At 40.1% G+C, this 26,883-nt stretch overlaps 1 protein-coding gene across 1 annotated transcript in view; it reads right to left on the bottom strand.

Moving 5' to 3' along the window:
* Positions 1–2,019: 2,019 nt before the first annotated feature.
* The window catches only part of LOC137617238 (vacuolar protein sorting-associated protein 4-like), a 32,487-nt gene continuing 7,623 nt past the window's right edge, over positions 2,020–26,883 (bottom strand). The window contains exons 2-8 of the mRNA XM_068347199.1: positions 17,819–17,930; positions 16,419–16,560; positions 15,979–16,213; positions 15,499–15,766; positions 14,427–14,640; positions 13,975–14,203; positions 2,020–9,519 (exon numbers count right to left, since the gene is read on the bottom strand). Coding sequence (XP_068203300.1) covers positions 9,418–9,519; positions 13,975–14,203; positions 14,427–14,640; positions 15,499–15,766; positions 15,979–16,213; positions 16,419–16,560; positions 17,819–17,930 — 1,302 coding nt within the window. The 3' untranslated portion in view covers positions 2,020–9,417. The remainder of the gene's footprint in view (positions 9,520–13,974; positions 14,204–14,426; positions 14,641–15,498; positions 15,767–15,978; positions 16,214–16,418; positions 16,561–17,818; positions 17,931–26,883) is intronic.

The raw sequence follows: 26,883 nt of genomic DNA, 5'->3' as shown, positions 1-26,883 counted from the left end.
CTGCGGGCACAAGAATGAGCAGAGGGGACTCCCTTCTGTTCTGTCAGCTCAGGAAGGGGTAGGCTAGAGCCAACCTCAGCAGGAACAGTATCGCTACCTGCAGTGCCCTTTCACTCAACATCTCCAATGCCTATCCTTCTGGGTGACCCTTAAGTTCTGGGGATGGCAGCGGAGACGCAGTGTCGAGTTGAGGAATTCCTGCGAGGGGGATGGAGGACTTTGCTGCTACGCTAGGAGAAATTGGGAAGACTTCCTTACCCAGAGGGTTGCCCTACAAAGGCTATCACTCTTACCCAATCATCTTCCATGTACCCGATCCCGCTAGGAAGAGGACTCCTGACACACTGGGCTTAGAGAGGCCTCCGTGCAGGAACATGCTGTACAAGAGAGAGAGGCAAAAGTTGCTACTTCTCCGACGCTGAGGATTCTACCCTTAGGCGGAGAAAATCAAAAGACTACTTGTTTTGCCTCCACTAGGAGGAATACCCTCTGCTAGAAGGCAAAACTGTCTCCATTGCTGACCTGAAGGGACCGCAAGACCGGCCCAAAAAGCCAGGACCCTTCATGTCGTGCACAAAATAACATATACTCTTGCAAAGTTAATATAGATAGTGAATAAAGATGAGAGAAACATCTGCTCTCTACAAGACTGAAATCATAAGGGACTTGGTAGTGAGTGGTGGGGGTGGTGCTTCTCCCTGCTACCACTGGTAACAACCAGTAAGGTTGTTGACACCTCGTTAAAATTTTATGGCCGTAACACCAGCTGGCGCTGAATCTAACTCCAAAGTAAAGAACGAAGGATTGTATTTTTGTAGGAACAACTAATCATCAGTTTTCCTTTTACTTTAACCACCTCTTGACAAGAGGAACAGTAAGCGATCCCATTCTTCACGATTGTCTACATCATAATACTTGTACTGTATTGCCTTAGGCACAAGACAGAGAATGAGGAACATAATCGTCCAGCACTAACACCCTTGACCAACTGTCACCGGAATTACTAACAAATCTAGATAAAGACATTCCTTATTAATGCAACAAACTAAATTACACACAAAAACACTATAAGGAGGGGCTAAAAATGCTGACTAAACACAGAGTGACAAGAGAACTGAAAAGACAAAGTATCTGCAGCAGATGTTACTCTCATTAATTGCTAGATTGTCTCAATACTGTACTGTATGTTACTAGAGGCCCAAGCCTATCGAAAAGAAGGAAACAGGATATTTTTAGTGTTGGGTACAGTATTGAACCTAATAAAGGTTAGTACACTGCAGGGACAAGCAATATTCCATTCAAATCATGATCAGAGTTCCATTCAGACTACTGTATCCGACAGTTGATACAGTACTGTGTCAATCTCAGTGTAATAACATAAAAAGGGTGCTGTTTAATCACGGCAGTTTTCAATTTATACAATACACCTGGAGTCAAAATAAAACTATGATTGGATTATTGTATATATATATAATATATCATTTATTACATAATCATTATCTATTAAATTGACATATACTGTATGTGATGATAATGAGGATGAACATATGAGAGCTTCAGAGGGCCGAGGCCTGAGCATGATGTTCATGAGAAAGTCAAAAACAACTATATCAGTCAGTATAATCTTCGTATTAGCTAATAGTGTAAGCTAAAATTTTAACAGTTGTTGTGAGGCCAATAAAATGACAATGTATGAAAACAAGCCAAACCAAGTACAACCTACAGACAAAAACTATGGTATTTTTCTATCAAAAGGAGAAAAACCCTTGAAAAAGGTATTCTATTCAATATACTGTAGGTATATATTACTTGCTATCATATAATAATTTCATCACAGTGCAAACTTTCACCATTTTTTGTAACAAAATAATCAGCCCAATTGACAATTAAGTCATTTCATTAGAAGGGGGGGGGGGGGGAAGTGGCTGGCCTAATACAAAAATAGAAATAGGTGATTAAAGCTTGATAGCTTTTGGAAAGGATCAAATGAATTGAAGAGAACTATTGATCCTTTGATAAAAAGGAAAAATTTATGCATACCACAGACGTTTAAAACTACTAAATGATAAGCCCCAAGAATTAAATGATGCAAAAAGTTATTCAAGAATTATATGTATCTAAACACCACACTGCTGACCCAGCTTCAAAGAAAACTAAAACTCTTCATGAACAACAAAGAGGTCCACCCCATGGACCAAATGATGGCCGAAAGCTGGGCTGGCCTTGAAAAAAAAAATAAACATGTGAATGAAAACTAAAAAATAAAATGGTTTGGCGAAACTAAATTATACAAACTTTGATTATTTTCCCCTAGTATGAGTAACTAATATATCACCAATACAGGGAAGAAGCACAAAAACTGGCTTTATACAATGTTAAGAATCACTAAACACATTAAACTGTAAAGACATTAACTATAAGTAAATAAATCTATGACATATGTCTCTCTTCCAAAGTTTAGACTCAGAGTAAGTTTTTCTGAGAATCACACTGGCTAATTAATAAACAAACAAACAATAAATTTTACCATCATTATTTTCAAATTTTACACCTTTCAATAAAAATTTCTGAGAATCATTGGTTATTCTGACAAAAAAAAAAAATGCAGTAACACACTTGGTTTGATAAACTGCTTTAAAAACCAAAGGTAAATTTGGGTTGTCCAGCAACCAAGTAGTTAACAAAGTTTCTTGGTAACTTGAGATTTTTTCTGTGCAACTGCTATAATAAGGCAGCAGTTACTTTTGCGCTAAACTAGCAAAGACCTACATGAAACATGAATGGTATCTCAAAGCACTACATCGTGGGCAATATGGCATATTAACCTTTCACCAATCCCTTATGAAACTAAATACAGTATGTCAATAAAATATTTCCTAAAACTTTGACATTAAGACTTTTAAGAGATTGACTGTAATTATCCCTTGAGGACTTCGACTATCTATGATTCCAGGAAAAAGTCCTTTATTTTTGCAAATTTCACAAGTTTTGAATAGTTGGTTAGTCTTGCTACATCATGTAAAACAATTTCACTCCAAGTAACTAGTTCAAATAACAGACTAGTGGTTTACCTTTTAAACAAAGCTCTAAACCCAAACTTGTAACATGAAAAAGGAAAAAGTCTTGTACTCAAGGAATAGGCATAAAACTGAAATAAGTGTGATGTGATAAGTGGGTGTGTTCCAAATACAATTTACTGCACAATAAAAGTATCCTAAGGAAGCCTACCAACTGCTCTAACTATAACAGCATGCAATAAAGCTTGGGTTAGTCTCGATACCTGTACTTAAAAGTGCTTCTGGTAAGAATTCTTAAGAACTAAACAGACTTTGCCATATTGACAACAAAAGTGATAACGGAAGAATATAAAACATCAAACTTGGAACATTTTGTGAAAGACAGACTTGTATAATACTGATGCAACTTCAATTTGACATCTTGCTACATTCCAGATGTACTAAAACTGTTCTCAGCGACTTTAAACTAGATCATACATGAGCAGGAATGGAGTATCACACTGAAATCTGTAACTTTGATAAAACGACTTCCAAATGAGAATCTGTTACTATAAGAATGATTCATACATGTTCAAATTTTATATTCCCTCCAATAAGCATGAAAAGTTCATTAAAAATGCAAATAAAAAAAATCCATACATTTTATCAACAGGAAGGAACATTTTATAACTAGTTTCTATAGAAATATTTAAAAACCCTTAGCTGTTTTTTTAAAGCAATATAAAGTATAATCTAATTTTTTCCTATCAGGCACAAGAGATAATACCTACCATACACATAACTTCAATAAAAGAACAAAATATAATAATTAGCAAATATTGTACCACAGCATAGACTATGAAATTTTATTTATATAATGAAAAACCATCACTAACAAAATGAAATCTTACATGTACCATATCTAGAAGCATCTCCACCTCTTAATTTCACCGAAATCCTTCTTCCGAGTCCGCAAAATTTATCAACTGAGCCTCTCGCTCTATTTAAAGGCCATTATTATCTAAGGACCATCAAGTATAATTTAAAATGTATCAAGAGGCAATTTTCAAATTTCATTCGTAAGGAACGAAACCCTTATCAATTGTTCAAGTGCATAAATGGTAATTCTCTAATCAATAAATAACAAAGAGCCCAAGAAAGAGTTAGGTATTTTATCTGGTATTGGATTGTCAGAAAAAATCATTCCTGAGAAAGAGCGGGATAATATTGTGAAATTTAAAAAATATCACTACAAACTTATAAAATAAGTCTGAGCTAAGTTTTGACATTACTTTAGTTAATTTTCAAATTCTTACTAACAAAATATCCACCTAAATGTCACTTGACATTTAAAATTTTTAATATGGTACATGTATCTACAAATCAGGTGAAGAGGCAAAAAAAGGATAAGTATTTCCATTACCGGACTGATTCATTGTTCCCTTAATGAAATTTAATATTGAAATCCAATATATATCTTAAACCTAGCTGTCATGGTACCTTGAATCATTTTCCAAACCCAAATTTAGCTCAAGATCTTGATTAGTATTTTAATGAAACTTTTTCTTGTTAATGAACTATTTCATTTAGTTTGACTTACTACAGTCAATATCTTGACTAATTAAAACCTTTTGTCTAAAACTTTAGCATGATACCTTCCCATAATTTCCTCAAAACTGATACTAAAAATGTGACTACAATCAAATACTGAGACTGCAAAAGTACGCTATCATTTATCCCACTCATTTAACTCAGAGCAACCTGTATTCTCAAGCTCTACTGGCAGTGATTGGAAAATTATCATTAAACTTCTAACTAAGGCTTCAGGCCATTTTCTTTTGAAATCAGAACCGATCTACAAAGCTATTAATTTTCTTGTATCTAAAGTGAGCAACACCAAAGAGTGGTCTTGAATACGAAATGATCGACAGTTATTATCATCTTTTTAAACATACTCTTAACAATTATCTTGTGTTGAAAGGTTCAGCTCCTACTAAGGCCAATATACACAGCAAATACAATACTGTATTCTTTTTATAATGTCAGCCAATTTACTGTATTCCTAACCTACAATGCAACCATTTAACTTAATTCTGGCAATCTGATTGTAAATTAGCACCTGATAACAGATCCAAAAGCAATATACTGTAGTTGATATAGTTAGTTATCTGCTTTTCTTCCATATAAGTACAGTACAGTAAGTGGATAATCATTCAAGTCCCATAATATAGAGATAAAGGCCAAACATTAAATAATCTTTATATAAAAATTCATCAATATAAAAAAAAACAAGCAATTACTGTACAAAAAAAATTCAACACAGTACATATCAAAATTTATCTATAATATTATTTCACATGTACTGTAAAGGAAAGCAAAATGAAATAACATCATACAGAAGAGACTGGCCTGTTCTACTGAAAAAAAAAAAAAAAAGGAAAAAAAAAATTACTGGAAAATATTTTGAACTTGTTTTGGAGACTAGTACGATTTTTTTCCATCGGTTATTACAAAAACTATTCCACTTGATAATCGTTTAATTTCCCGGAAAAATGCATCATCGCCCTTCAAATTACCTTGAGAAAAATCATTCTCGACAACCCTGGCAATAAACCACAAAATCCTCCTCTGAATATACTAAAGACTGCTAAATCCCTTCAAGAAAACTTTGACTTGTTCCAATTCAGTTGGAACAGTTTGCAGTGTACTGCAGACTTTCAAAATATAATCTAATTACTGTAGAAAGCAAGCAAAATTAAATAGTCTTACCTTCTCTACAATTGCACTAGTGTTACATACACATCCTTCCTTAAAACGAACAACTTCCTTCATCAAGAGTATTTAAAAAAGAAAATATTTATATTTCAATCTTAAATAAAATGTAAATAAAATTTTATGATATTGTGATATTCAATCGATGGAAATTAGCACTTTTATGTTTCTTACTATATTTTGTTTGAGCCAACATTGGAATAATGTGGTACAGAGTGGAACCAATACAACAAACAAATATTTAACACAATTTAAGGGAATAGACTACCAGAGAGCAATTAGAAATTGAATGATTCAAAGGGCAGTGTATCAAAGATTGAAAATCATATATTGAGACAACATTGGAATAATGTGGTACAGAGTGGAACCAATACAACAAACTAATATTTGACACAAGTTAAGGGAATAGACTACCAGAGAGCAATTAGAAATAGAATGATTCCAAGGGCAGTGTATCAGATTGAAAGTCATATATTGGTACCTTTAAAGGGTAAGACACTTCATTAGCTGCATCCTGGAGTTCTGGGTTAACAGTCTTCCTGGGAACAAAATCTAAATCTTGTAACAGTTCACCTTGGTACTTCTGTGATCCACTTTTCTTAAGTATGTAAATTATTGATGTAAAATACTGCGATCTGGGCAAAAGGTTTGGGTAACAGTTTTTTTATCTATAGAGAATGCATAAATAAATTCTATGTAATTAATCAGGAATACCATTACAAGCATTTTTCCAATTTCAATACTAAGCAATAAGCACGTATCCAGATTTACTTCTTGTGTGTAGCAAAGTATCGTATGAATATTCTTTGCCGCCTCAGAGGGTGAAGATGGAGAGTAACGCTATTTCTCCCCCACATTTTAATATATGGACTTCATGCACAAATGTTTTACTTAACTTTTAAATTGCAAAAAGGACAAAAAGATTTACCACCATGTGTTCATTAGTTTTCAGCTTCAGTAAAATAAAAATAAACTGGAAATACAAAAGTTACTTATTAAAAATCCAGATTTAAAGTTTATCCTTGAAAAACTTCAACCTTTTTCTGTCAATGGGCTGAAATACACTTCCTTATCTATCAAGTATGAAAAAATAATAGCAACTTACAATTAGACATTTCAATGCAAACCAAAATTATCAACTCCAGTACTTCTATCGCTTCTTAAACATTTATCGGGCAAATATTATTATAGAATAATTTTTCAGAGTACAGAGTTTGAGTTTCTCATTTATTCTAGGACTATAAATTTGGTGGCCAGAATATTTAATGTATGGACCTTGAAAAAAACTTAGGTAATTACAGAATAATGTTAAGTACATTTCATATGCCTTAAACATGAAGCAATACCTGGTTTCTCCCATTATGACAATATTTTTAAAGCAATGAAACCCAGCATCTTAGGGAATATATCAAGCTATGTACACTGAAGAAGGAATGCAAACCTCTTTTTCTTCATTTTAAAATTCTTTGTCCAGTTTTACTTGATCAAATACAAATATCAGGCAGAGCTTAGCTTAACATGCTTTTACTTAAGCTTTCTATACGCTTTAGCATCTTCAAAGCTAAAATTTTCATTAAACATATAACCAAGAAATGGTATCTTACTTCCGTCATGTTTTCATTCACCCAATAATGAACGGTTCACACATTCGCACAAAGTTTACAGGATCACTAATCACCTTCATCAAATTCAACTTATGGCAATTTTCCCACTGGAAGTTTTAATTAAAAAAATGCAACAATTTTGTATCATTAAAATAGTCTGCTAAATCAAACCATTTAATCTGATACTTTGCTATGGCCAGTAAAACAAGAAATGAGTTAAGGTAATTTATATTCAGACTGTGAGGCCATAATGAAACAATCTATATATGAAAGCAATGCCTAGTTTTCAAAAATGAATGTCTTTATTTACACAGTTGAAACCAATGAAAAGAGGATATATAAGTAGATATAAAAAAATGTTTGACTTTTCAATACTGCATGTACAAACCAAAATGGTTAGTTCACTGAGAGGATGAGAAAGTTACTAAGTAAAATATTTCTTTAGGATGAATGCTAAATTTATCACACTGATTTAGAGGACACAGGCATCAATAAACCGAGCTAAACACAATTAATAATTAAAACATTATAACCAATTTCAAATCATGTTTCCTTATCAATGATTCAGAGTATTTTTTAGAGTGCTATTGTAAATTTTGTATATAAAAATTTTATTTCATTACCACATTAAATGTTAGTTTTACAGCTCTGAAGTTAAACTAATAAATGTAACTTTCCATGATGTATTTCATCCATTCTTGTCCAACACTTGTTTCTTTTAACAAGCAATAAGTCTACTTAATTATGATAATGTAACTTGACCACTTTTATCTTTTAATTGGATATCGAAAATATTTTTAAATTATTAAATATTCATAGAAAAAGATAAGTAACCCACAAACTAAAGAATCTGCAATTATTGCCAATGATTGTTTACTGCTTTCTATATAGGTAACAAATTTATCAGATATATAACAGAAAAGCCAAAATACAGCATATGGCATTATATATGAGAAGAATCGTGGTACCCTGACCAAACCAAAGCAGTTCTTGTACAGTTCATTGCAAAGGCATAAAATGTCTACGAAAATTGACAATGAATGATTGACAATCTAATCCCTTTCATTATTTTATCCCAACCACTCTGAAATGACGATGAACAAAACCAGTTTCATGTATGTACATTATGAAATCACTTGATATAGGCATAAACACACAAAACACTAAACAACAAAACATGTAACCTACCAAAACACTTGGAGTTTTTTCCAAAATTAATTTTACTTTACAATGAAGATGAAGTTGATAAGCTAAATTTAAAGCATTATAAAAAAATGTAAGGTAAAACTGTATACAGTATCGTAATCACTTCTCATATATCAAATATTGCGAACTTTCGCTAGGGAAATACAGTACCTGTATATAAAATACAAAAAATTACGCAAATCAAAGCGAATACACCACTAAAATAGCAGACAAACGTTTTATATGATTTGAGGTGATATTATTTCCTCCCTCACCCGAAAACTGCCGAATTGATTGGTAATAAAGCTTGTGAAGCTTGTGTGAGTGCTTTGTATTAAAGAAGGTTTGTCATACAAAATGTTAAGCACATTAGGTCTCCTTGAGACACAACACATGAAAATGTGCTACATGCAGTCAACATTGAAAATTTTCTTTTAAAAAGATTCTTAAATATCTACATTCGAAAACCTGAGAAATTTTCAAAACTGCTAATCCATTTTGTTTCATTTAATGTTACAGATCAAGTGACTACAAAATAGGCAGGCAAGAAAAATTAATAAGGTTTAGTTTTCATAATTTTGTGTTGTTTTAAACTGTGTGAAAGATTTGGATTCAGTCAAAATTCAACAAACAACACGACTACTAAGATATCACAACCCCAACACATTTCTAGGTCATTCATTCAAGCTTCCCTACAGTGCTGAAATAAACCATACTGTGGGATAAAATGACATCACTGATTTCAAAATAAAGGTGACGAGTTTTAATACCAGCTCAAAGTTTCTCACTATGGACATAATCTGCAATTTGCATACTATCTTATTCATACTGTATTACCATAAAGATGACCTTCAGAACATTTATCCCTCTTGTCCAAAATCTTCAGTAAATTTACGTAGTTTATCCAAGTCCTCATCATTTACAGAGGGCTTGGAATCGGCCAAGGATCGTAGCATATCACTCTGAGAAAAAGTAAAACAAAGAAGAACAAAAATTATTAAACTGTAATTCTACCGAGTAATCAAACCATCTTACATGGTACAGTAATAGTTTTTCATATTTACAAAAAAAAAAAAATAAATAAATATAGTTATAAAGTTTGGAGATTCTTTATCATCTATCCCTCGAGAAAATAGCTCAAGAGATAGGGCTCCAAGTATTACACATCTAATAATACATACCAAGGCACTTCCCCCAATTTTAGGGGGTAGCCGACATCAAACAAATGAAATAAAAAAGGGGACATCTCTCATCTAATAATAATACATCAATAACAAAAGCATTATATTACTCATGATTGTATTCTTTGCAATGCATGAACAGAGAGAATACAGTAAAATCAATGTTTTGTGGTACTGTAGTTACATTTACCTGTAACTTTGTGGAGTCTGTAAAGAAAGATTACATTCCAAAATTACATCTTATATATCCCAAAAATATCCTTCTTAGGCTTGAAGGAATGGAGCAGACAGTACCAATCTACTGCCTGCATTTCAGCCGACAGTCCTAAAAGATATCTGCAGTATCATTTCAGTCAGAATTAGCTTCCTTTCGATTAACTTATCTGATCTTTACAATCATGTTCATGATTATAACATGTCAAAATTATAGCTGCATTTGAATTTATCATGAAGTGAGTAGTGTCTCCAGAATTGAAAAATTTCAAATGCAATACTGAGAAAATTCCAACTCTTGCTTAGGTATGACAATGTAAACCTGAATTGTTCAAGTCATATCCACAATCTAAAGGTAAAAGTGAACAAGTCCTTAGACATTCCGAAAGTAGCATCAAGATTTGATTGGGGAGCTGATAAAAAAACTTAATTTTATATGACTCAATTTGTAGATCCAAGCCTGACTATGGCTATCAGATTTGCTATTCTGTGTCCATCAATGCTGAAGGAACTTGATATTGAGCACAACACAGGGGGTTAGAATCTGCACTGGCACCTTTAAAACATCCCCAGTTTAGAGAACATGTGTAGACTCAAACGCTTCCCCTAGATCTAAGAAGAGAACAACTTTGATTGCAGTACAGCATCAGATTCAAAAGCTACCACAACAACTAAACACTAAAAATCTTAGAATATAAATCCAGAAATTTTAATGCAAGGTCTTTGAGGTTAATTCACACGAGACAGCTCGAAAACCTTTATGACGACATAATTCAGCGTTGGAAAACTGAAGAATGAAAACATCTACTCTTCGATGCATTTCTTATCCTTTAGCCACCAGGTTAAATGATCCCAAACCTCTTAGTCCACTAGTACCAGGAAATGAGGGGTGTCGGTGGCTGCTGTCCAGTACCTGTTCAGACACCACTGAACGGTCCTCTAGTGGGAAATGCCCGTGTGAAACTAGATTCTCCATGGACAAGAGGTGTCCAAGAAGTTGTTGCCACTGCCTAGCCAGCAATATTTGTTGGGTTGTTGTTGGGACATGAAAGGTAATGCTACTCTGAGATTGCTGATGCGATTGTCAGATGGAAAAACTCTTAACTATTGAAGTATCTGTCAGGATTTCCAGGTACTTCCTCCCCTGCTTAGGTGAGAAGTTGGACTAATCTAGGTTTACTATGATCCCTACATCATGGAAAAAGGTGAGTAGTTTGTCTGATGTTGAAGGAGCTTTCTTCAGGAGGAGGACAAGATCAACCAATCTTCTAGGTACCTTAGCACATACCACAGCTGACACTAGTGTGAGCATGCCAGTGAACACAGAGTGTGATTGACAGTACAGTATAGCACAAGACTTTGAACTGAAAAACCTTCAACCGAGGACAAAGCGGAGGAACCAACTTGAATACTGATAGACTGGTATTTGAAAGTACGCATCTCTCAGGTTGTTACTCCTGATTGCTGCTCGTACGGTGCTCGCCGTCTCCATTTTGAACAGAGTATGTACAACATACACAGTGAAGGGGAATAAGTTGACGCCTGGTCTCATGGCCCAGTTGCCTCTTCGACAAGGAACGTGTGACTGTAAAAGCCTGGCGATACGTTCAGTAGGACCTGTAGTGTACCCTTTTCTAACAATTTGTCCACCTATGATAGGAGGGCAAGGTGTTTCTCCAACTTTGGATGGCATGGCAATAACATTGTTGGAGTCTGAGTGAGGAGAGGATGAGAGCCAATGAATGGTATGTAGTATCCATCTCGCAGGACATTTACTGTCCATTATTTAGCCCAATAAAGTTACTGTACCACCTTGCCCAACGGCTTGATAGGTATCTCCCCCACCATGGCACCGAGCAAAGGCTGAAAGTCCTATTATCGTCTGACTCCTCATCTACCTTGGAGTTGAAAGGGTCGACTCAGATTGGGGTTTCTATAAGAGGAGGAAGTAGGACGAGACGTCTATTTAGTCCTTGGAATTAATGATAGCTTCTTTAGAGCCGACTTCAAAGGTGTTATTAATTTTGTGAATTTGAGCTTTACACCCTTGAAGGAGACAGCTCATTGAAAATTAATCCTGTGTTTGTTTCCTCCATTTCTCCAGTCTCTTCCACTTCCCTTGGATGGAAGAGGGCTGAACTCTTATGAATTGAAGCATTCCTTAAGGATAAAGCCTCTCGCTGGCTCATCTGCTGAGCAAACTTCGTTGCCACAGTCTCTCCTTTAGAGGACCTAGTTGGTCCACTGGTTGGCTGACTGGAGCCAAAAACTTTTGCCCCTGAAAGAACTAGGTTGGTAAAGTCCTTTTTGTTCTCAGGCTTTAACAGATCCCAAGAAGGGGCAATGAGTACCATTGCTCCTAAGCAGTGGTCCAGCCAAGATGTGGCCTGAAGGTTCGGCATGGCAGCAGCTTCAACATTGGTAGCCTGTGACGTCGAGATGATGATGGCTCTGACCTGGAGAACCATATTCATCTTTACTGCTTTTTTTAAGAGTCTTGTCCATGAACACACTGCTCCATCTCCAGACAACGTATCATCTTCTGAAACATCTCATCTGAGGAGATCCAGAAAGGATTTCAAGCAGGAGAGTCTTGGAGGCCAAAGGACGACCTGAATAGCTTGAGGAGTGCCTCCTTGCAAGTTGAAGTGCAAACCTGATTAGAAAAAGAGGGCACCGCCACTCACAGGGACTTCTGGGTTACCTCACTTTGCCCAGTATGCGTGGGTGCGTGGGGAGTATTAGCCAAACCTGTGCCCTAACCAGAGAAGGTAGGGAAGACACACACACATGGAGCTGATTCTGGCAATGAAGGGATTGGGTCAGCCATCAGCCAAACCCGCTTTCATCTTCAAAGACAATCAATCTCTCTTCGCCTTTTTCCTCCTCTTGTTGTACCATGCCCATTGATCTTCTGGCCAGTCCTTACACTCTTGCCACGTGGACAAGAAGGAATACTGTTGTACACAGACCTCGTGGCGACTCATGCACACGCCACAACAGTGATGGTTACAGCCGGGCACTTATGCACCATCACGCAGGGATTACTCAATGAACAAGAACATAAAGCAGCTGCAGAACAAAAACAGAGGTGATAAGAAAGCACACAACACAAAACAATGTCAGCTCGGGTCATAGAAAATGGCTGTCTGACCAAGGCAACGGTCGAGACTAGCATGGAAAGTCGAGCCTTGCGGTAGAATGGCCAAGTCCCCCATTCTCCCTCGCACTACCGATACTGCAAGGCCATAGGATGCATTTTTTCTCCCATTTGGGTCATTAGAAGCTGAAGTACAATACTCCTATTTAAATGGACAAAGGTTTGCATTCGTATTGAAACACACTGTACCATCTTGATGGTAAATTTGTTGCCAATATTTTAGATGATGTTGCTATACCCATAAATGCTCTTTTTAGGTATCAACATAAAATAAATCTTTTTAATGAAATTTAATTCTTTCTTCTTTATATTTTTTTTTTTTTCATTTTGAAAGTGAATTGCAAGCAGTAAACATGTTTTTTTTTAATTGTCAAAATTTTAATCAATTTAAATATTCATTACTGTGCTGAATGACTCGCTGGTCCCATTACCTGGCCTCGGGCCTAATATTTAAAAGCCAATCCAACCTATAATAAATCAACCTTATTACTCTTTGCCAGAAAATAACTAATGTATAGCATAGTAAACTATCATAAAGCACCCCCGGTTACACACTAAACTTTTCATTAACAGAACCCAATACTGTAACTTGAAAATGCATGACCATCAAGGAAATTACAAGTTAGGAAAAAAATTAACAACAAAGATATACGATGCAAAATTTCATAATAGAGTAACCTAATGTATTTTCACTTTAAAGTAGAAAACTTTCGATTGATCCCTTGCTCTATAGCAACAAGCGACAATGAGAAATTAAATTTTCTTAAAATAAAGATATTTCAACTTGGTTAGAATATAACTCTAAGCTTCCTTCATCACTTGTCACACTTCTAATGTATTGGATATAAGAGCAGTGCACTTACCATAGATACTACTGGCTCAAACAGCTTATCTCCTGGAACTTGCTCCCAGGTCATTTCAAAGGCACCAGGTTCACCAGGAGAGCAAGGCGTAAGTAAATCCTCAATAAATCTATTAGGGTCTTCACGACTAGGTCCACGAATGTACTTGAAATGAGTGGCCGTTTGGACTTTTCTGACTGGCTGCATTAAAGCATCTCTTACAACTATGCTGATATCTGCACCAGAGTACCTGAACAGAAAAGTACCTTTTAATCCTGCATATACACTAAATCAAAACAATATTTTTTTCATATAAAACACTGGCAAACTAACAACTGCTGATAAAGCACTAATATATTGTACTTTAATATGGTTAAATGAACTGACCAAAGTGAAACCTATTAAGTGCTCCTATCACCGTAGAACCAAATTTGCTTTTAATTTTCTAAATGGCAATGCAAGTTTTTACTTACCCATCTGTTTTGGAACCTAGTACCCTAAAATCATCTTCGTTAAGACTGTGAGGTGTGTCTCCAAGGTTCAGCTTAAACATACTTGTACGAGCATTTGCTTCAGGGAGTGGAATATAAATACGTTTCTCAAATCGTCTCCTGATGGCAGAATCTAGCACCCAAGGTATGTTGGTTGCTCCAAGAACCAGAATTCCATCGTTTTGATTACCAACACCTGCACAGAGAACACCAAACAGAAATAAAATTTTGAATTAAAATCACCATCCACAATAGTACCCCGGTTTAAGTGTTTTAATTCATTCAAAGGTGGGGGAGAGCTCGCAACCTAAAATACTCATATTCTAAAACAAATTTTCACTTATGAAATAAAGGAAATTCACTTGATGCATTCTAAAACTAAAAGTCCATAAATACATATATACAATTATTTCTTAAAGATTTTGTAATGGTCATTATTAAATAATTTATAACCCCTTACATAAGAAAGGAGGAGGAAGAGGAGGAGAGTAAATATCAATTCTCTCTCTTGAATGATGTTCACTCTCGCTGAATCACTTAATTTACACCTTACGGACACTTAGTTGTAGTTTAATTTAGAAGTGCTTTTGCCTTATCCTTAAAATGGCATGAAAATGTGGTAAAAATCAAGTGAACACAGTGTGAACACTGCTTGCGTGGTGTATGGGCACCATTTGACTGGTTTCATACTAGTCTCCTTAATATTTAGACATAAACAAAAAACACCTATACAGCACAAACTTTTTGCTCAGGGACCAATACAATGCTTGCAAACCAATTTTAATTTGCAAGCTCGTATACCAATTTGCTTGTTTACAAAGATACTCGTAAACCGAGGTACTAATGTACTCTAATTTGCAAATATCCCCCAAAATGTTAGCCAACTAAAAATAAAAATGATGATATAGTAACTATAGTGTTTACTTTTTATACACTTTGTCTTGCAAAACAAGAAATATTGAAATAAACTAGCTGGTATTATAGCTCCACTCAATGATTAACTAGCAATAAACCATTAATGTATTTGTAAAGCAAATTTGGACAGAAAACTTACCCTGCATCTGTACAAGAAATTCTGTCTTGATACGTCTGGCAGATTCCGACTCTTGTTCTGATCTTGAGGAACATAGAGAATCGACTTCATCAATGAAGATAATGGATGGTTTGTGTTCACGAGCCATTGCAAACAATGTTTTCACATGCTGTTCTGATTCTCCCAGCCATTTTGAAACTAGATCCGCTGAACTAACACTGAAGAAAGTAGAGTTGTTTGCCTCGGTAGCAACAGCTTTAGCTAGGTATGTTTTACCAGTTCCTGGAGGCTGTAGAAAGAAATGATAAAAAGTGAGTGGATTGGTTGGTAATCTAATTTTCTTCTAAATTTAAAAAAAAAAAAAAAATATTAGACTTATCCCAAAGAAGATTGTTGGCCATTCTAATATATTACAATTATTATACTGTTCATAACAAAGCATAAAAACTTGATGTTTGTGGATGGCTCCAATGAATTGTAAAGTTACAAAAAGGTACTAACCCCAAATAGCAAAATGCCTCTCCATGCTTGTCTCTTGCCTGTGAACATGTGTGGGAATTTGATAGGCAATATCACCGCTTCCTTCAGAGCTGCCTTCGCTCCTTCCAAGCCTGCCACATCATCCCAGCTTACATTAGGCTTTTCTGCAACAATAGCACCTTCCATTTTGGATTCCATCCTTTTTCTGGCAGGATCTGAGTCGTCATCTGAATCCGAGTCCTTTCCACTCTTTTTCCTGTTTATAAATGTAAGCAAATGATTAAAAGTACATAATACTGAATACAGAGAAAATCAAAATTCAACTCGTTGATGAGCTTTCCATAACTGTACTTGTACTAGCTTAATACAATATTCCTTTGCGACTTAATTTCTTTCAAAAACTGTATGTAGAATCATTGCCAGTGCATGTGAAACATACAATAGACTCCTGAGATACCTACCCTGAATGTCCCTCCCCTGCTTTTACGGGCTTCTTTTTATCTTTGTTCTTTTCCATGTAATCCTTGAGCTTTTCGGCCCGGTCAAGGTACTGCTTACATTTTGCTCTGATGCTTTCCTTGGAACGCTCATTTGGGACTTCATCTAATAGAGGAGATAAAAATAATATCTTTAATATTAAAGAATTTGATAACCAGTGTTTGAAGATTCATGTACAAGTGATAAAAACCATTATCCGTGCTATGAAAGGCTGGATGTGCAGAAAAGGAATATTAATTTGTTTTAGAAAATAACAACATTTAGATTGGTTTCACATTATCAGTTACACTTATGACCCTTGAAATACAGTACACTATCGATTTTCAAAAATCACATAATCTAGGCCCTCCTGTGATCTAGGTATAATTATAGTTACTGATTGAAGTTGACTAATTGCTCAATTTTTTAACACTGGAAATCTTTGAGGCGAGAATGCTGGGTAATAGTTAAAACTACCTTTGTATCAGGCTATTCCCTAAAAATAAAACATCCCCACACAATATTGGCCATCATTTCCAAATTAAACTAATAGGCTATTTGACATTATATGCACAAGTGAGCTTAGAGAACTTTTTTAGTGCGTAAGCATATGTGAAGTCTTGAAACCTTAGATGGTGCTGAAAATTTAGCTGGCATCATAGGGCTGCATAGCAATGTGTCATACATATGCATACAAGCATACTCGATAACTTGGGATACTTTAGAGTGATCCTGTGGTCTGACAGCCAATCAGCTACCAGGATACTGATCAATGTGTTTTGATTGGTCGTGTCTCCTCTAACAGCCAATAATATGCCTTGTGGAAAATTGACAGGCCACGCTAGGCTACTCTGCTCACACTTCCCGAGTTTCACATTCCATATAAATGCAAAATTCATTGTGCAATCCAAGGTACAATAAACATTTTCTTCTTCCCATGAAAAATCATTATCCACTCATAAAAGACAACTAATCTCTATTCTAATCATTAACTTGTCTTTCTTTTTCCGCTATTATGAAAACTAACATCAAGTTTTTCTGTTAACAATGCTGTACTCATCACAAGGGTATTTAATGTAGTGGTCTCCTTGTGCAAAACTAACAAATCAAGTAGAGATGATAACTTGCAATTCAATAAATACAGTACTGAATGGAGGATATCTTTATATAAGACAGTTTTTCCCTATTATTATTATTTCTACTATTATTACTTGCTAAGCTACAACCCTAGTTTGAAAAGCAGGATGCTTTAAGCCCAGGGGCCCCAATGCGGAAAATAAAATATACTGTACGAATTTTACCAACTCTCAACAAGCAAAAGACTAACTACTTAAAGCAAAGCATATACAGTAGTTGTACGAAAAAAAATTCCTTCAAAACTTACATTTCATCGCATGGAGGAAATACTCCACGGCCGATTCATAGAGACGCAATGCTTCAGAATAGTTCTTGTTTTTGTCTTCTTCTGTTGCCTTTGTTACAAGATCAATCGCTTTCTGAAAGATAAATAAAAATCACGTATTTAGTTAAAAGCATAAGACAATTTGTGTTACTGAATGCAGTACCTTACTACATTTAAAAAATCACAAATGTTTAAAATAATTTGTAACTTTCCTAACTACTGTACAGTACTGTACAGTATATATACCTAAGTGCTTTAATAGGATTATGAATTCAAAAAAGATGGAAGGGCCTTTGAAACTTCAATAAGGTACAGTAATTATAACTACCAACAGGTAGCATGGAAGCCCAGCTCCCCCCGTCAATCAGTTATACACTCATTCTGACCCTTCGGCTGGATCTTAAGGTGGAAAGAGTACTTTAAGGACTCAAGTTTCTATAGTTAGGAAATAAACAAATTACTTGAAAAATTCATTGCCCTTTAATAGGAGACTCATTTTAATGGGGAGAAAATCCAAATGAACCAAATTCTGGCTGTTTTAACTTTCACAGAAAATGCCAGAGCCCCTGGTCCTCTTTAGTAATGATGGTAATGACTTGCCAACCTAACAGTTTGAGCATGGAGATAATATAGACATAAGGTTAGGTCCCTACTGAGAGAAAAGGTAATTGGTCACGTGACACCCTACATCTTTGTATAGGATATGTTGTTTGCATGTATACCCTTCTAAGAACGGAGTTTAGATACATAATATCCATCCTCCTCTTAACTGGGGAGAATGGGGGTAGATACTACTGAACATCTCCAAAGATCTTGTCAGAAAAGAAAGGTTGCTCGGTTATTAGCATCTGCCGCCATCCACTCTGGCTAAAGTGGCCATGACTCCTGCAATCCCAAGAGACGAGGAAGAAAAAAGGGAAGAAGGCCAGTCAGTCTACTTTTCATTCCAGGGTTATGTCGAAACCGCTATCGTAGACGAGATGCATCGTCTCAAGAGAGAGCTTGGCTGGTTACATAGCCTGTTGAGTAACAACCACAGAAACAAGGGTCAAGGTACCCTAGGACCTTTGGGTATACTGTACTCCTGCAGATAGTGGGAGGTAGAGGATTGTTTATGAGTGCTAAGGAGGACCCAATATACCTAATCTAAGGAGCCCTTGCCCGAGTTTGACCTTTAACTCTTCACTGATTGAGATATAGGGGCAACTAGTGGTCTCACAAAGCTAGAAGAAACTATAATCTTTGACACCTTTCCTCTTTCTCCTCCCAGTGCTAAGAAAAGTCTTTGAAGATCAGGCATGAAGTGCAAAGTCCTCTTAGGATAGCACTATGGAGTCCCTGCAGGACAGAGAAGCCAGTCTTTCAGATCCCCTCTGGATGCCTCCCAAGAGGAGATGAAAACAGACTTGAACCTGATATCGTGGGCCACAAACTCAGGAACAGGCTAAGGAAACCTTCCATTCTCCGGAATGTAAAGTGACATAAAAGATGTCAAAAGTTCACCAAGTCGCTTGATCAAAGATAAGGTACTCTAAAGACTATGTACAGTATTATACGACCATGGTTTTTAGACATGTAAGAACAATTTATCTTAAACAGTTAATTATTCACATTTTTAAATAACATTTCTGTTGCACAAAATTTGTTTAATGTTGCTGAGGTCCTCCTTACAGGTATCCATCTATCCTGCAGTTCTAATTCTTGATAGATGGATTGTTAATGTACTCATTTTGAGTTAGGTTGAAGGCATTTCAGAATAAACCAATACAACTTCTGGTTCATCCAAGATTTTTTTTCTACCCAATCAGTGATCTAGATTGTTTGTGGCAACATTTTCATTGTTCTTCACCCTACAAAATGATAGTTTATCCAATAATTTTTTACCTTATACAGTTTTATAAGCCTTGTGCACAATTCAGTGCCATGTGGGGTACATCTCAAGAGAGAAAGGTAATTTTACAAAACTTAAGATAATTCAAAAGTTTTTTCTATCAACTACAGTAGGCCTTCAGAGGACTTTGAAGGACTCATGAAAGTTACAACACCGGCAACTTTGAGTAATGTAAGTACATAAAGGAAGTCCTTGCGTTAAAAATGAGATTTGTTCTTATGATATGTTGGAAGTCAATTTTCGTCGTAATTGAGATTTATAGACAGTACACAACCTACTGTATGTACATACTCTATATGTATAATACACTAAGAAAAAAAAAGAGAAAACAATCTCTTACCATTCATAAATTACTATACCCTATACTTACAAATACCTGTACCCTATACAGTATTGTAGTGTCTTCTTCTTTGTCTACATCTTTTCCCCCTTCTATGTGGGGTAGATGTTTCTGGTCAGCTTTCTCCATCTACCTCTGACCGGCACCAAGTGGAGGCTGCCCCCCCCCCCCCCAACCTCAGTGGCTGGGTTCTATACAGTACTGTAGTGTACCTACACATATACCCTACTTATCCCCAATAAGTGATACAGTAGAATATAACAATTCCTCATCTTTACAGTATTTCTGTGGCTGGCTTGCTATCTGCCACTAGAAGTCCCCCTTACACTTTCCAGACATAATGCACAGTATAAAAAAAAAAAAAAAAAAAGCTGCTTGAAATCCTAAATGCGTATCATAGAGATGGTGAATTTACGCTAAAGCTAAAGCGACTCGTAATGCACTATTCCGCAGTGTTAGTTGCTCTCGGCATCTACAAGTAGTTCACCGTACCAATCAAACAAAGCACCTCTTGAGTTACAAAGACTATTTTAAATACCTTGTGGTAGCCTATTCGTGACGGTAAATCATCATAACTCGAGACCACCATGGCCCAAGGACCTCCAGTACATTATAACTTTTTTCTCAGCCAGGTTAGGACTTGGAGCCCTAAGTCAGGTTAGGTGGGAATACTTTAAGTTATGATATAGCCTTCTAATTTTGTTTGAACACTAACCGGATCCAGCACAACAACAGACATGGTTTACTATTCCATAGAAAACAGAATTGAAAGTCCTGGTTTCTAAGCTGCGGCAGACTATGTCTCCCATTTAATATACAATTGCTGCCACCGAATTTTATCAGACCATTGCTTTAATTACAAAACTAGTAGAGTACATGCCTACTTTAGCCCTGAGATATTTTTATGCCAGCTTGTCAAGTTTCAAATATGACAAATTCGAAGATAATTTGTATTTTTCCTAACCATACAAACCTTAGCTATTTACAAAGGGTATTACTTTTAGCGTAGCTGAAATGGCGAGCCATTAGAATTTAACGAGGGTGTATTACCCCGCGCTAGTTAGCGGGGGGGTAGGGGAGTGGTAGCTAGCTACCCCTCCTCCCCCTCACACACAGGTGAATACTCACTTTCACTTAGAGGTAGGACTTGTCTTGGGGGACAGGGCTGGCGGGCAAATATGTGTAAATAGCTAAGGTTTGTATGGTTAGGAAAAATACAAATTATCTTCGAATTTGTCATTTATTCCGTAACCGAAATACAAACCACGCTATTTACAAAGGGTGACTTATCCCTTAGGAAGGGTGGAAAGTCCCCAGCCATACTGGCTTTGGCTTTATCCGGGGACTCAGAATCCGAGTGAGTCGCACTTGAGAAAAGGAGTCCCTGCACCTCACAAGTTCCTTGCTCCGCAAGGAACCATGTGGCCTACGTAAGCTTGTGTGTGAAGGAAGAAGTGTGACCCGTCCTAGGCAGTTGACCTGGAGTTCCAGAAGGAACTCTGGGTTAGGACGTTCCCAATACCACCTCGTCAGGGTATGGGGGACGCGACAGTATTGACTCAATACTCGGAACACAAGGAAGCATGGTTTACCTGCAGAGGTTCGAGGTCAGCTATGCAGAGACCAGGATGCTGCTTCCCCGTAGAGGGGATGATGAAGAAAGAAGTAAGGGCCAGACATACTTCTTTCGTTCATGCAGACTAAAACCTGATAACAATGCCCTCAACCTTCTGCTACCTGTCCAAAAAGGAGCCTGAGGTTAGACCAGCTGTTGTGTAGCCACCACAGAGCGATAGAAAACGTATCGAGACTCCTGTGGGTCACGCCCTGCAGGAAGCGGGCTGCGAAGGTCATCAGACGCTTCCAGACTCCAGCTTGTAGCACCTGCGTCACAGAGTAGTATTACTCGAAGGCGAGGGACGTTGCGATGTATCCAACATCGTGCTGTAGGGCGACGTGACGGGGGAGGGTCTGAAGACAGGTCGAGATGAATGTCCTTGAGTCCGGGCTGAAGAGGTATACTGGTGACTCTCCCCCCATGTCCTCCTTGTGCTCCCAAATCGGCTGCAACTGAGGACAAACTGCAGCTGTTCCCAGCGCTAACCTCTCGATTCCTTTACTGGCAAGAAAGAGAAGGTCTTGGGACACCAGAAACAGAATGGAGACTCAAAATCTTGAATGAATCGGACCGAAGGGCCGGGACCCTCAGATTCTGAGTCTAGCCAACAACTCAGGAGCAAGCCTGAATGTTGCCTTCCCCTCTTCCTTAGAAAGGGGGGAGTAGTAAGAGACCAAGAAGATTGCTTACACACTGGCCGTGGCCAGAGTGAGCAGAAGACCCAAGGCGGAATACAATCCGAGGCCTGTCGTAAAAGGGTCTTGAGAAGATCTCTTAAAGGACTAAAAGTCCGAGCCATGCTCCAAGTTGGAGGTCTTCCTCCAACTAGGGCAGGGACGATCGTAGCTTCGCTGAGAGAGGATAGATCCAGCGGGCAGGAAAAAGTTATTCCTTTAAGCCTGAAGGTCAGGGAAAGGCTGAGCGACAGGCTTCATTGCCGAGAGCGGAAAGGAGTTTCCTCCCGCCGAAAGGCAATAAGACCGTTATTGCTGGAGAAGAGGCCTCAAGGGAAGAGGTATATCTCCCACGGCACCAACCCCCTAAGACTCTTCACTTTGCCTGGGAGACCCCTGTGGATGACTATCGCAGATGACGCGACCTCCGGGTTGTCTCTTCTAGAGGAGGAAGCGTAGTGTCTCCAGGCATGAAGCCGAAGCGACGCCCCGGTTCGGGAGAGATGTCGCAGTGTGGTTGCTTGAGTAGTCTGCGCCGTGGGAGAAGCTCTCCCGGGAGTTCCGTCAGGGGAAGCAGAGGGTCCAGAAACCGTTCTGCACATAGTCCCAGTGGAGCTCTCCCATTGAAAGGTTGACAGACAACCTGGTCTTGTTGAGACCCATTGTCCACAGACAAAAAGGAGGGAAGACGCAGGCGTCGAAGTTGTCCCACCATCACCGGAATGCATCTTGCCGAGTCTCGGGGTCTGAGACTGGGGGGAAGAATAGCGGAAGCTTGAGGTTCCAAGCTGTCGCGTTCAGGTCCCCCAGACCAGCACTTGCTGGTTACCCAAGGTCAAAGACCCTCAGGTACACTCTCTCTATGAGGCTCTGCTCGGATAGTCTGAGAGAAACATTCCCCTGCCTGGAATGAGAGAGCCGATGGTGGTATTGAGAGAATCTCAATCATCCCGGTATCTCTACTGCAAGATGTGAAGGTGTGAAAATGCGTCCCCTGCTGGTTAGAATGAAGTCGACGTGCAACGGGGCGACTCGGCAGGAGCTGTAGGATCTGAAGAGGGGCCAGACTAAGGCCCCTAAGCCTGCCTGAATGATGGAGAGGTATCCTTCAGGTCTTGACCATAGGCCTGGACCGGAACATGCCCCCCCCCCCTTTTCCTCTGACGAGTCCGGGAACCGCATCAAGAATGTGGGGAAAGGACGAGAATATCCACTACCATCAAGAGGCTCCATAGGTCAACACCCATTGCAGGTCTAATAGTTCCGCTGGTCCCATAGGGCCAGGGAGTCCTTTTAAACATTGCCTGAAGCCACCGGAACTTGGATCGCCCCACATGGAACTTATCCTGAGGCGACCGTTCGGACTATAGACGGGTCAATGAGGAAAGAAGAACTAGGAAACGTTCCAAGGTAGGGCTGAAAGCTCTGCTTGACTGAGAACAGGCACTGCGACTCTCCTCAGTCTTGCCACAGTCAACCGAAAGGAAGGCTCGGAGGATGTGGTAACAGAATCTGGCGTCCCCAGGTGGTCACCCATCCAAGTACCGACGTTGCTTAACCTCGCTGGACGGACGAGAAGCGGGGTTTCCAATATGGTAAGGCGGTTGACTCAATATCATGGCCAGATACTCCAGATGTTGAGGCAGAGGAAGAGAAGGCTCCAAGCAAAATACCATGAGCCCACACTCATGGTAAGCATCCGGAAGCTTGTCCCGGCGCTGAAGAAGGTCGAAACCCGAGCCTACCGGAGTTGACCAGCCCTCCAAACAGCAGAGGAGGCGGAAGCCTGCACCTGAGCGGCCAAGAGGAAGGCAGGGAGAGTTCTCTGGGGAAACAAACCTGCTATGCCATGGCGGGATAGCCACACTGCATCATAAGCAGGAATACTTGCAGTCTAGGCTGAATTCGACGAGCACCCTGGAAGATGGATGGAATGGAAACTGAAAGTACCCGTCCTTCCGATCCAGGGTTTAAGGAGTCCTGTCGCCTCGTTACCAGTCTGATCGATTCTGCTGGTCTACGCTGGCCGAAGTTTGTTCGACAAACTTGATCAGGGCTGAGAGGTCGACTATGGACATCCCCTCTCAGATCCTTCCTTACAAGAAAGGATCGACTGAGGGGGCCGGGGGTGAAGCCGTCGATGATCCTAAGGAAGACCTTCGCCTAAGGTATGGATCATTCTGCCCCAACCGGGCAACTCTGCTGACGCTATGGCATAGAGGTTCAGAGACACTGAATTCGCTGACAGAGACGGCAGGCGCGATATCCTTGGCTACTCACAGAGATTGTGCGGGAATGGGCATCGGGAAGCAGTCATTCGGATGAGTAACCTTAAGCATCCTCCCAGCGAAAAAACCTGCAATCCTAGAGTTCGTGAACTCCTTTTAGGACTATGGCCCCCCGGGGGAGTCTCCCGTGCCATCTGTTCCTGACAGGAGGAAACTGCAATTGGACACCTTGTCCCAGTTGTCGTAGCCGATAACTTAGGCCGACGTGGTTGAAAGAAAAGGGCGCTGGAGCCCTGCAGAGTCTGGAAGAAAGCGCCTTGGAGGAGTGAAACCGGAAGTCGATTTACTCCGCACAGCAGCTGTCTAAGTCTCTGTCCTTGGGCACAAACAAACTCTTCTCAAGGATGGAAGGGTGTCTGAGGTCGTCGACCTCCACAGATGAGACACCCGAAAGAAGCCCTCAGTCAGCGCGTCCAGATGGTACAACATCGAGCTTGTCCGCAAGTTAGATACTTAACGACGAAAGGCCAAGGTGCCTGAGCTCGAGAGGAGGAAAGTACCCTTGATCTTCATGTAGCTTCCTTGAACCAAACCTCGGGCCATAACCGAGGAGGGAAAGAACCTGGTAAGCTCCCAGAGGAAGAGGTAAGCAGTCACCCCTTGTCCGATGGAGAAATCTCGAACGGAAAGCCCCCCCGCCAAAAATCCTTCCAGGGAATGACGGGGAAGGGCTAACCCAGGTTCAGGAATAGAGGAGTGTTGCTCAGATCTCCCTTAAGTTTCTCCTATTCTTGCAAGTGCCATGCTCTGTGTTTACGGGGTGAGGCAGCGTTCTGGAAATACGCTCCAGAAGAACTCGCCAGGCTGGTCATGCTGCGAAAACCCCATTGGGAATCGTGGTTGCAATTGCCCTGGAGCTCGCGCAACGGGAATTCCTGGTGGTCGGCGAGCAATAACCCATAGACGAGCAATGGATACTGCAAGAAATAAGCAGACATTTGTGCGAAGAAACACTGTAGGTTCGCGCGACGGAACACCATCCGTCCGCGCGATGGAAAAACCGTTGGTTCGCGCGTGGGCGAACATTGGAGAGCATGAGCGTAGACGTGCAGGCACGTGGGCGTGTGGGCGCGCAGGCGAGTGGTCGCGCGGTTGCACGGGCGAGCGGTCGCGCGGTTGCACGGGCGAGCAGTCGCGCGGTTGCACGGGCGAGCGGGCGCGCAGGCGAGCGGTCGTGAGGGTGGGCAGGTGGATGAGAGCGAGTCCGAGGCGGCGAACGCAAGCGTTAGCGCGATGGCGAGGAAACGCGCTGCCACGTGGGCGAGGAAGACCGCTGGCGATATGGATCAACAAGCGATCGGTGGTGAGCTGGCGAGTTGTGTTATGCCGACGCGATGGTCGAGCAGTATGCGCAGGTGAGCGATCGTGCGTTGGCGAGCAGTATGCGAAGGTGAGCGATCGCGAGCAGTGATCAGCATGCGCCGGGTCGTGCGATGGTGATCAGTATGCGCAGGGTCGCGTGATGGTGATCAGCATGCCAGGGTCGCGCGCTGGCGATCAGCATGCGCAGGTCGGCGGTCGTGCAATGGCGAACAGCATCTGCAGGTGGGCGATCGCGCGATGGCGAACGGCATACGCAGTTGAGGGTCGCGCGATGGCGATCAGCATCCGCAGGTGTGCGGTCGCGCGATGGCGATCAGCATCCGCAGTTGAGGGTCGCGCGATGGCGATCAGCATCCGCAGTTGAGGGTCGCGCGATGGCGATCAGCATCCGCAGTTGAGGGTCGCGCGATGGCGATCAGCATCCGCAGTTGAGGGTCGCGCGATGGCGATCAGCATCCGCAGTTGAGGGTCGCGCGATGGCGATCAGCATCCGCAGTTGAGGGTCGCGCGATGGCGATCAGCATCCGCAGTTGAGGGTCGCGCGATGGCGATCAGCATCCGCAGTTGAGGGTCGCGCGATGGCGATCAGCATCCGCAGTTGAGGGTCGCGCGATGGCGATCAGCATCCGCAGTTGAGGGTCGCGCGATGGCGATCAGCATCCGCAGTTGAGGGTCGCGCGATGGCGATCAGCATCCGCAGTTGAGGGTCGCGCGATGGCGATCAGCATCCGCAGTTGAGGGTCGCGCGATGGCGATCAGCATCCGCAGTTGAGGGTCGCGCGATGGCGATCAGCATCCGCAGTTGAGGGTCGCGCGATGGCGATCAGCATCCGCAGTTGAGGGTCGCGCGATGGCGATCAGCATCCGCAGTTGAGGGTCGCGCGATGGCGATCAGCATCCGCAGTTGAGGGTC

The sequence above is a fragment of the Palaemon carinicauda genome, chromosome 23, assembly GCF_036898095.1.
Source record: "Palaemon carinicauda isolate YSFRI2023 chromosome 23, ASM3689809v2, whole genome shotgun sequence".
Taxonomy (NCBI): domain Eukaryota; kingdom Metazoa; phylum Arthropoda; class Malacostraca; order Decapoda; family Palaemonidae; genus Palaemon; species Palaemon carinicauda.
This window is presented reverse-complemented; position numbering and strand designations above follow the sequence as displayed.